Genomic DNA, 12,190 nt, shown 5'->3' with positions numbered 1-12,190 from the left:
TCACCAAGGTAGGATGTAGAACATTTTCATTATGAACTATGTTATGCCAGTTGATCTAGCTGTCCTTGAGACCATGATCTCCAGCCCTCAGGCCTAAAACTTGGTCCCTCAAGGTGTTTAGGAATCTTCTATGACTGTGCCTTGGTCCAGTTGTATTGACTTCCCCTATACTGTGTGTTGTTTTTCTCTTCACCAAAGTTAACACTTGTCTGCTGTCTAGATAATGATCTCCTCTCTTCACCAGTCCCTTCCCTCGTAACCATCAAAGATTGTTTTTTTTCCGTATGTAATAGTGGTATCATACAGTATTTGCCCATTTGTGATTGCCTTATTTCAGTCAGCACAGTGCCCTCCAGATTCATCTATATTGTGAGATGTTTTATGGATTCATCATTGTTCTCTATCGTTGCGTAGAATTCTATTGTGTGTATGCACCATAATTTGTTTATCCATTCGTATGTTGATGGGCACTTATATATACATATATATATTTATCTTTTTGCTATTGTGAATAATGCTGCAGTGAACATGGATGTGCATGTATCTATCCGTGTGACAATCTTATCTCTCTAGGACATATTCCTAGGAGTGGGATTGCTGGATTGTATGGTATTTCTATTTCTAGCTTTTTAAAGAGGTGCCATATCATTTTTTGTAGTGATTATACCATTTTACATTTCCATCAGCAGTGCATAAGAGTTCTAATCTCCCCCCAACCTCTCAAACATCTGTTATTTTCTTTTTTTTTTGATTTGTGCCAGTAATATCACAAAGAGATGGGATCTCATTGTGGTTTTGATTTGCATTTCATTTTTTTTTTTTTTTTTTAATGGCTAATGCTGAGAGTTTTTCTCAGGGATGGGTGTTGGACTTTACTAAATGCCTTTTCTGTGTCGATTGAGATAATCATGTGATTCTTTTGTTTTATTTATGTGGTGGATTACATTGTTTGATTTTCTAATGTTGAACATCCTTGCATACCTGGTAAGAATCCCACTTGGTCGTGGTGTGCGATTTTTTTGATATGGTGTTGAATTCTATCGCCTAGAATTTTGTTGAGAAGCTTTGCATCCATATTCATGAGACATACTGGCCTGTAATTTTCTTTTTTTGTGGCGTTTTTGGCTGGCTTTGCTATCATTCATTCATAGAATGAATTCAGGAGTATTCTGTCCTTTGCTTAGAAATAATTTGAGTAGTACTGGTGTGAGCTCTTCTCTGAATGTTCGGTAGAATTTTCCACTGAAGCTGGCCAGGCCAGGGCTTTTATTGCTGGGAATTTTTCAAAATTTCCTCTTCAGTCTTTTGTTACGGGTCTGTTCAGTTTTTCTATCTCAGTTTTTGTTAGTTTAGGTAGGTAGTGCGTTTCTAGAAATTTGTCCATTTCCTCTAGGTTCTCAAATTTGTTGGAGTACCATTTTTTTGTAATACTCTGTTATGATCCTTTTTATTTCAGTTAGGTCTGTTGTAATGTTCCCCATTTCATTTCTTATTTGGGTTATTTGCTTCCTCTTCTGTTTTTCTTGTCAGTTTGGCCAGTTGTTTGTTGATTTTGTTTATCTTTCAAAGAATGAACTTTTGATCTTGTTGATTCTTTTTGTTTTTTTTTCTCTATTTCATTTATTTCTGTTCTAATCGTCATTATTTTCTTTCTTCTGATGCCTGTAGACTTCTTTTGCTGTTCTCTTTCTATTTGTTCCAGTCGTAGGGCTAGCATTTTGATTTTGGTTTGTTCTTTTTGATGCGTGCATTTGTTGCTAAAAATTGCCCTCTGTGTCCCAAAGATTTTGGTGTGGTATGTTTTCATTGTCATTTGATTCTAGAAATCTTTTGGTTCCCTCTTTGATTCTTCTATTACCCAGTTGTTTTCAAGCAAGGTATTATTCTTTCCATGTTTTTTTTTTCCCTTACCTTTTCTGTTACTGATTTTTAATTTTATGATGTTGTGATCAGAGACAGTGCTTTGTATTTATTTTTTTCTCTCTCTTTTTAAAATTGAACTTTAGGTGAAAGTTTACAGAACAAACTAGTTTCTCATCAGTTAGTACACACATTGTTGTATGACATTGGTTAACAACCCTGTGAAGTGTCAGTACTCTCCCTTCTCAACCCTGGGTTCCCTATTACCAGCTTTCCCGTTCCCTCCTGCCTTCCAGTCCCCGTCCCAGGGCTGGTGCACCCCATTAGTCTTGTTTTGTTCCATGGGCCTGTTTAATCTTTGGCTGAAGGGTGAACCTCAGCAGTGACCTCATTACTGAGCTGAAAGGGTGTCCAGGGGCCGTACTCTCAGGGTGTCTCCAGTCTCGATGTCAGGCCAGCAAGTCTGGTTCTTTCTTTTGGGGTTAGAATTTTGTTCTACATTTTTCTCCAGCTCTGCTCTGGACCTTCTATTTTGATCCCTATGAAACAAGTCAGCGGTGGTAGCTGGCACCATCTAGTTGTACTGGACTCAGTCTGGTGGAGGCTGTTGTAGGTGTGGTCCATTAGTCCCTTGGACTAATCGTTCCCTTGTGTCTTTAGTTTTCTTCATTCTTCCTTGCTCCTGAAGGGGTGAGACCAGTGGAGTATCCTAGATGGCTACTCACAGGCTTTTAAGACCCTGCTTTGTATTATTTTGATGTTTAAGCATAATTTTTTTGAGATTTATGTTGTGGAATGGATGATTAATTTGTTCTTTTTAATTGTTGAATGGTATCCCATTGTATCAATATATCACAATATATCCTACTGATGGAAATCGAATTGTTTCCAGTATTTGTTATTATAAATAGGAGAGAAATTGCTGGGACATATGGTGAGGGTATGTTTAGATTTTTAAGAAACTGCTGTTTTTAAAAGTGATTTTTTTGATCGTCAACAGAAATGTATGAAAGTTTCAATTACTTTCTTGCTATCACTTGATATTGGCAGTCTTTTAATTTTAGCCGTTCTAGTGGATACAGTTGTATCCTTCGTTGTTGTTGTCCCAACAATTCAATGTCTACAGTGCCATCGAGCTGATTCTGTCTCACAGTGACCCTGTATGACAGGGTAGAACTGTCCCATAGGGTTTCCCAGACTGTAATCTTCATGGGAGCAGATTGCCAATTCTTTTCTCCCATGGAGTGTCTGATGGATTTGAACTGATGACCTTTGCTTAGTAGCCTAGTTACTGAACCATTGTGCCACCCAAACAGCGCTTCTTTGAGGTTTTAATTTGCATTTCTCTGATGACTGGTGATGTTGACTGTCTTTTCACATGCTTAGTTGTTATTTATGTATCTTTATTAGTGAAATGTCTTTCTAAATATGATGCCTATCTGTCTTTAGTTAATTTATTTTTATTTTGGTAAAAAAACACAGCATAGAATTTACCATATTAACATTTTTTAAGTGTACAATTCAGTGGTGTCAAGTGCATTCACAGTTTTGTGTAACTATCACTATTTATTTCCAGATTTTTTTGTCATCTCAAACAGAAAACTCTATACCTATTAATCAATAATTCCCTATCTCCGCTTCACTCAGCCTTTGGTAACTTCTATTCTACTTTGTATCTGTGTGAATTTGCTTATTACAAGTATGTCGTGTAAGTGGAATCATTCCATATTTGTCCTTTTATGTCTAACTTAATTTATTTCACTTAGCATAATGTCTTCAAGATTCATTTGTGTCATAACATGTGTGAGAACTTCATTCCTTTTTACAACTGCATGATATTCCACCATACATGTATTTGTGTAAATATTTTACAAATCTTTCCTTGGGTCTGTCCCATGGTGTTCACTGCTCTTGATGTTTTTGATGCACCTGTATACTATATTATTTTAAAATATCATTTTTTAATTGTTTGGTTTTGTGTATAAAAACACAGGTGACATTTATGTATTAACACTGTATTCAGTGACCGTGATAAATTTACATATTAATTCTTACGGTTTGTCTGTATTGTGGGGCTGTTTGTAGTTTTCTGCTTACAGAATTTATATAATTGGGTCTTGTACTTCCACAATCAAGTTCTCTGCAAATAATGACAGCTTTATTTCTTCCTTGTGCACAGGACCTTCATATAATGTTGAATAGAAGTCGTTAATAGTGAGCATTCTTGTCTAGTTTCTGAGTTTAGGGGGACAGCTTTCAGTGTCACAGTTATGAATGATGTTTAATAGTGTTTGTTTTTAACGTTGGTTCCCTTAATCAGATTAAGGAAATATTTATCATGTTTTAAATTTTAATTTTAACAAATGCTTTTCTGTACTTATTGGGATAATCATATGATTTTTCTTCTATATAATGTTAATTAGGTGGATGATATTTATATTTCTCCCCTAATTTTATATCCCTGGGTTAGATATATTATGATCCTTCTTTGGAAGTTTAGAATCAATTTGCTGTAATTATTTTTATAAGGGGTTTTAATACCATGTTAATAAGGAAATGTAGAATTTACTGTTCCCCTCACCCATTTTTTTTTAATAGTAGCTCTTATCTTCTTTTAGCACAAGCCCTCCTTACTGCTGTGTGGATCTGTATTCACTTCGCACTGGGGAGATGGTCAAATCCATTCAGTTTAAAACACCAATCTATGACCTCCACTGCAACAAGAGGTAAGATTTTTTTTGTCTGTGTCTTCATAAGATAGCATACATCCTAGACACATAGAGTTCTACTAATTACATTGACCATAAAGTTTATTTATAAAATGGTATCTTGGGTGAAGTACCTTTTGAATTTTGCCAAATGGAGTAGGTGTTGGCATAGGGTTAAGTGCTACGGCTGCTGACCAAAAGGTCGGTAGTTCGAATCCACCAGGCATCCCTTGGAAACTCTGTGGGGCGGTTCTACTCTGTCCTATAGGGTCGCTATGAGTTGGAATCGACTTGACGGCAGTAGGTTTGTTTTTTTTTATTTTTTTGGAGTAGCTGTTAAGATTTCTCTATCAATGTTTTCAAACTTTTATTTTTGAGCTGTTAGTGAATTTGAATTCAGCTTAGTGGGTCATGACCAGCATTTTAAAACATAAATTGGAATTGGAAACAAATATTTGAGTAAACAGTCAATTGAGTAGTGTTTTGAGAAATATATGTATATATTTAAAACATCATTTTTTTAATATTTATAATGTCTATTTCTGTGTGTTTACTAGTTTATAATATGAAATGTATTTTTCCTATGAGGTATCATCAAAATGCTTGAAAAGCATGTTTCTGGAAAGTAAGAAATGTTTCAAAATAATCTTTATTCCTTTACATTTCATAATATAACTGTAATAGACACTATGTTGATTTTATATCACAATTTCCTTATATTACAAATACATGAATATACTAGAAAACAATAAAATGACAACAGAAAAGGAACTCTACCTCTTACTTGTTTAAAGTATTAGCCAGTTTTGAGAAAAGAAAATCAAAGCCAAAATTGTATATTATCCAAAAAAATAAGAGCAAAATAATACATGCCTGAAATATTAGATTCTGCTTAAAAATGCATACTTTTTTTTAATTAACTTTTATTGAGCTTCAAGTGAATGTTTACAAATCAAGTCAATCTGTCACATATAAGTTTGCATACATCTTACTCCGTACTCCCACTTGCTCTCCCCCTAATGAGTCAGCCCTTCCAGTCTCTCCTTTTGTGACAATTTTGCCAGCTTCCCACTCTCTCTAGCCTCCCATCCCCCTCCAGACAGGAGATGCCAACACAATCTCAAGTGTCCACCTGATATAATTAGCTCACTCTTCATCAGCATCTCTCTCCTACCCACTGTCCAGTCCCTTTCATGTCTGATGAGTTGTCTTCGGGGATGGTTCCTGTCCTGTGCCAACAGAAGGTCTGGGGTCCATGGCTGCTGGGATTCCTCTAGTCTCAGTCAGACCATTAAGTATGGTCTTTTTATGAGAATTTGGGGTCTGCATCCCACTGATCTCCTGCTCCCTCAGGGGTTCTCTGTTGTGCTCCCTGTCAGGGCAGTCATCGATTGTGGCCGGGCACCAACTAGTTCTTCTGGTCTCAGGATGATATAGGTCTCTGGTTCATGTGGCCCTTTCTGTCTCTTGGGCTCTTAGTTGTCGTGTGACCTTGGTGTTCTTCATTCTCCTTTGCTCCAGGTGGGTTGAGATCAATTGAAAAAATGCATACTTTTAAGTATTTATGTTAATAGAAAAGAGTCTCTGGTTCCCTCTGGATAGTTACAGCCACCTATATCTGATAGCCTATGAGGCTAACTAGATTTCATGTGGCTTTTTTTTTTTTTAAAGGATACTACAAAGTTTCTGCACATACACATAAAAAAACAGGCCCAGTGTGATCCTGGAGTCCTGGTGGTACAGTGGTTAAGAGTTTGGCTTACGTTGGCAGTTCGAATCCATCAGCTCCTTGGAAACCCCATGGGGTGGTTCTACCCTGTCCTATAGGGTTGCTATGAGTTGGAATTGACTTGATAGGAGTTGGTTAAATCTGAATTGCTTCTAATTCTCCATAAAATGTGCAGCTCAATAAAAGGAGCTTAACTCATAGCTATGCAAAAGTGAATACTATGATTACAAATGTCAAATTTGAGACCAGCAGAGATTGTTCAATTACCCATGCAAGAGCTGATAGGTGGGGCTAGTATGAAAGAAAGGAGTGTATTGGGAGGATTTAATTGATGTAGATCAGAGATAAAATCAACTTTGATTTTCTTTCAGAAACAGGGTTTGCCCCGGAGAAGGAAAATAGTGAGAACAATCAGAGACCTAGTAGTTTAAAGCACTGAAGAGCCAAAAGGAGGGAGTTCTGAAAGTGTGCAGGAACAGATGTGGTCTTGAATACTACTTCTCAGGGTGGGGCAGGCAATTTTGGGGGGAAAGTGTTTATAAATAAACAGGTATAATAAAGGGAAGGTAAAAAGTAAGCCTTACTGAAACAGGTATCAACACTGAGATTTGACCAGCCCCCAACCCCACCATCCCAAACCTACCATTTCTGAAAGAAAATCGGCTTTTACATGTCGGAAGAGCGTAATCTTGAAAAAAGAAACTTGAGTAAACCACCCAACCCCCTCTATGCTATCTCCTTAGAATCGTTTGTTATCGTTTGTCTGGGAAATTCCTACTCATGAGTTGTCATGAGCCCAAAATTCGTATGAAGTCACAGAAACAAAGTGAGAGGCATAGATAATTCAAGCACATAATTAAATTTTCTAAAGAAGAAAAAAATGGGATAGAAGTAAATAATTTAAATTATAATGCTAGAAAATAATATGCAAATAAAAGAAAACTTGAGTTTATATATTTTGAAGGGTTAATGTGATCCTTGGAAAATTGACCAGTTTCTCTACATCCTCTCCAACACTTAATATTTCCTTTTTTGTTTATAGTCATCTTAGTGGGTGTGAAATGACATCTCATTGTGGTATTTATGTTCACTTCCCTAATGAATAATGATGTTGAACATTCTTTCATATGCTTATGGTCTATTTGTATACCTTTGAAGAAATATATATTTAAGTTCTTTGCCCATTTTTTAAAGATTTTTATTGTGCTTTAAGTGCAAGTTTACAAATCAAGTCAGTCTCTTATACAAAAGTTTATATACACCTTGCTGTATACTCCTAATTGCTCTGCCCCTAATGAGACAGACAGCACACTCCTCTCCACCCTGCGTTTCTGGATCCATTCAGCCAGCTTCTGTCCCCCTCTGCCCTCTCATCTCCCCTCCAGACAGGAGCTACCCACATAGTCTCATGTGTCTACTTGATCCAAGAAGCTCACTCCTCACCAGTGTCATTTTCTATCTTATAGTCCAGTCCAATCCCTGTCTGAAGAGTTGTCTTTGGGAATGGTTCCTGTCTTGGGATAACAGAAGGTCTGGGGACCATGACTTCCAGGGTCCTTCTAGTCTGAGTCAGACCATTAAGTCTGGTCTTTTTACGAGAATTTGAGGTCTGCCTCCCACCGCTCTCCTGCTCCTTCAGGGGTTCTCTGTTGTGTTCCCTGTCAGGGCAGTCATCAGTTGTAGCCAGGCGCCATCTAGTTCTTCTGGTCTCAGGCTGATGTAGTCTCTGATTTATGTGGCCCTTTCTGTCTCTTGGGCTCATAATTTCCTTGTGTCTTTGGTGTTCTTCATTCTCCTTTGCTCCAGCTGGGTTGAGACCAGTTGATTCATCTTAGATGGCCACTTGCTGGCGTTTAAGACCCCAGATGCCACTCCCCAAAGTGGGATGGAGAATGTTTTCTTAATAGATTTTATTATGCCAGTTGACCTAGGTGTCCCCTTAAACCATGGTTCCCAAACCCCTGTCCCTGCTACACTAGCTTTCGAAGCATTTGGTTTATTCCAGAAACTTCTTTGCTTTTGGTTTAGTCCAGTTGTGCTAACCTGTCCTGTAGTGTGTGTTGTCTTTCCCTTAGGTAAAATAGTTCTTGTCTACTATCTAATTAGTGAATACCTGACACCCTCCCTCCCTCCCTACTCTCGTAACCATCAAAGAATTTTTTCTTCTCTGTTTAAACTATTTCTTGAGTTCTTATAATAGTGGTCTCATACAATATTTGTCCTTTTGCAACTGACTAATTTCACTCAGCATAATGCCTTCCAGATTCCTCCATGTTATGAAATGTTTCACAGATTCATCACTGTTCTTTATCAATGCGTAGTATTCCATTGTGTGAATATACCATAATTTATTTATCCATTCGTCCGTTGATGCACACTTGGTTGCTTCCATCTTTTTGCTATTGTAGACAGTGCTGCATCGAACATGGGTGTGCATATATCTATTCATGTAGAGGCTCTTATTTCTCTAGGATATGTTCCAAGGAGTGAGATTGCTGAATTAAATGGTAGTTCTATTTCTAGCTTTGTAAGGAGGTGGCCAAATGGATTTCCAGAATGGTTGTACCATTTTACATTCCCACCAGCAGTGTATAAGTGTACCAGTCTCTCCATAAGCTCTCCAACATTTATTGTGTTTTTTTGGATTGATGCCAGCCTTGTTGGAGTGAGATGGAATCTCATTGTAGTTTTGATTTGCATTTCTTTAATTCTTTGCCCATTTTTAAAAAAAACTTTTATTGTGATTTAAATGAAAGTTTACAAATCAAGTCAGTCTCTCATACACCGTTTTTTATATAGATCTTGCTATATATTCCTAATCGCTCCCCCCCTAATGAGACAGCCCGCTCCATCCCTCCACTCTCTCTTTTCGTGTCCATTCTGCCAGCTTCTGACCCCCTCTGACCTCTCATCTCCCCTCCAGATAGGAGATGCCAAAGTAGTTTCAATGTCTACTTGATCCAAGAAGCCCATTCTTTACCACCATCTTTTTCTCTCCCATTGTCCAGTCCAATCCCTGTCTGAAGAGTTGGCTTTGGGAATGGTTCCTGTCATTTCTTTGCCCATTTTCTAAATTGGGTTGTCTGTTTTTTTTTTTTTTTTGAGTTAGAAGAGTTCTTTATATATTCTGAAACCTGATGGCGTAGTGGTTAAGAGTTTGGCTTCTAACCAAAAGGTCAGCAGTTTGAATCCACCAGGTGCTCCTTGGAAATCCTATGGGGCAGTTCTACCCTGTCCTGTAGAGTCACTATGAGTAGGGATCGACTCAAAGGGTAAGGGTTTATAAATTCTGGATACTAGACCCTTATCAGATGTACATTTTACAAACTTTTTCTCCCATTCTGTGGGTTGTCTTTTTACTTTCTCGATGGTGTCCTCGGAATCACAACAGTTTTTAATTTTGATGAAGGTCCACTTTTATCTAATTTTTCATTCATTGCTTGTGCTTTAGCTGTCATGTCTAGGTAACCATTGTCTAATCCAAGGTCATGAAGATTCACACCTATATTCTTCTGAGAGTTTGTAGTTTTATCTCATACATTTTGGTTTTGAGCCGTGTTTAACTCCCCTTTTCTTTCCCATCCCTAATGCACTTCACTGTCAAATCTGATCATCTCTACTTTCAAATTAAATTCATAATCTGATTACTTCTCAATACCTCTACTGCCACCCTGCTGCTCTATGCCACCATCATGTTTCCCCTGGATTACTGTCATAATCTTCAACTCATCTCCCTGCATGCAATTATGCTTGCTCCCATGGAGACTCTTCTTCAGTATAGAACCACAATTTTCCTTTTGAAGTATACGTCAGATAATGTTACTTTTCTGTCCCAAACTCTGGCTTGCTTTCCTTACAGTGGCCCTTGTTGTTGTTGGCTGCTGTTGAGTTGTCCCCTGACTCATGGTGACCCCATGTACAGTGGAGTGAAACTTCCTGGTTCCATGGTTGTACATCAGACTGTTGTGATCCATAGGGTTTTCACTGACTGATTTTCAGAAATAGATCACCAAGCTTTTCTTCCTAGTCCATCTTAGCCTGGAAGCTCTGCTGAAATCTGTTTAGCATTATAGCAACACACAGACAACCAACAACAGGTGCATTGACTGAGAATCAAACCTGGGTTTCCTTTATGGAAGGTGAGAATTCTACCACTGAACCACCAGTGTCCTCCATATAGTTAGTGCCTTTAAAGCCCTATAATACTTGGCCTCCTTAGCTACAAATATTGTACAATATCCTATAGATATTGTATTTATCAGTATTGTGTATTTACTGGCTCATTTGTTAATCATCTTTCTTGTCCAAGCAGAATAGGGACTTTGTTTTGTTCATTTTTGCTTGTTCAGCTCTAACGTACGATGTCTTAGGCTGTGTTCTCCAGAGAAGCAAAACTAGTAAAGCATATAAATATATAGAGAGATTTATATCAAGGGAATGGCTCACACATTTGTAGAGCCTGGAACATCCCAAGTCCGTGGGTCAGGCTGGGGGCGTCTCCTGATTCACAAAGCCACAGCTGCTGACAAACCTAAGATCAGCAGGTCAGACAGCAGTGCTCTTGCTTACAGGCTGCAAAGACTGATGAATCCCAAGATCGGCAGGCAAGATGACAGGTAAGCTCCTAGCTCAAGTCTCAAGAACTGGATTTCAGGTGAACAGTAGGCAGCTGCAGCATCCGGATCGAGCAAAAGTCTGCAAGCCTTGCCAGAGAGCCCACCAGTATTTGATGTAGGTTACACCCCCAAGGAAACTCCCTTTAAACTGATTGGCTACTCACAGCAGATCTCATCATGGATGTAATTGCATCATCTCACACCTGCCAAATTACATGCATAACTGCCAAACCACTGAGAATCATGGCCCAGTCAAGCTGATACACAACCTTAAGAATCACAATTCACTGCTTGTCAACTTGGCACCTGTACACATCTCCTTAAAAACTATACACAATTTCTGAATAAAGACAGTTATAAAGCCATATTGGCACCCAACATGGTACAGTGAACACATATACAAGGCAGAAATACTCATAACAATTATAGTCCTTGTTTCTGCAACTGGTCATGTGGTCATAACTGATATTTAGTACTACCTTTTTCCACCACCCATTCTGTATTCCTTTTGCCCTCAGCAAGCATCTCAACTAGTTGTGGTTCTTTGCCTGGTGGGGTGACCCAAACCTTCATTCCTGAAGGGTCTGGGTCATTAGTAATCATGTTCTAATTAGGTTGCTGTAGTTTTCCATTGACTTTAATCACGGGCATAGTAGTACTAAGAGACGCCCTAAGGGATCTCCTGCATTCCACACGTACTCTTCTTTACCTTCATTATGTGATATCAATCCAATTTCCTCTTGGTAATCAGGATCAATTATACCAGCCAGTATGCTAACTCCCTTCTTTACCTGTTGATCCTGAGGCATAAGGAGCCCAAAGTGGTCAGGTGGCATTCTTAACTTCAGTTCAATGGAATCATTGATGTGTCTCCAAGTAGGATCATTCCTTCCTTTGGAACTAAGACCTCTAGAACCACAGAGCATAAGGTTGTGGGGACAGGAAGCAAAAATTTTGTGAGTGGGTCACTAGGGGTAATAGTAAGTGGTGCCACTCCCATTTCCACCCCTTAGATTCCTGAACCCATGAATCCTGGCCATGGGAAAAACAGCACCATACACTGGGTACTGGTTTAGAGCATATACAGGCTCCTGGAGAATATTGCCCTAACCATGCAAGGTATTGCCACCTAGCTGGTGTCATAATTGTGTCTTGAGAAGGCCATTCCATCAAGCCAACTGCTTCAGAATGGTGGGGAACATGGTAAGGCCAATGAGTTCTGTGAGCATGGGCCCATTGCTGCAGTTCAGTTGCTGTGAAATGAGTCCCTGGATCCA

General features: G+C 38.6%; 1 protein-coding gene across 20 annotated transcripts in view; it reads left to right on the top strand.

Moving 5' to 3' along the window:
* BCAS3 (BCAS3 microtubule associated cell migration factor) overlaps nt 1–12,190 on the top strand; it is a 623,309-nt gene that overhangs the window by 153,874 nt on the left and 457,245 nt on the right. For all 20 annotated transcript variants that reach the window (XM_064271347.1, XM_064271344.1, XM_064271335.1 and 17 more), the window contains one exon: nt 4,479–4,586. In XM_064271347.1, coding sequence (XP_064127417.1) covers nt 4,531–4,586 — 56 coding nt within the window. In that variant the 5' untranslated portion in view covers nt 4,479–4,530. The remainder of the gene's footprint in view (nt 1–4,478; nt 4,587–12,190) is intronic.

The sequence above is a fragment of the Loxodonta africana genome, chromosome 18 (assembly GCF_030014295.1).
Source record: "Loxodonta africana isolate mLoxAfr1 chromosome 18, mLoxAfr1.hap2, whole genome shotgun sequence".
In the NCBI taxonomy this organism is placed as follows: domain Eukaryota; kingdom Metazoa; phylum Chordata; class Mammalia; order Proboscidea; family Elephantidae; genus Loxodonta; species Loxodonta africana.
The sequence above is the reverse complement of the archived record's forward strand: the minus strand, read 5'-3'. Positions and strand labels throughout refer to the sequence as shown.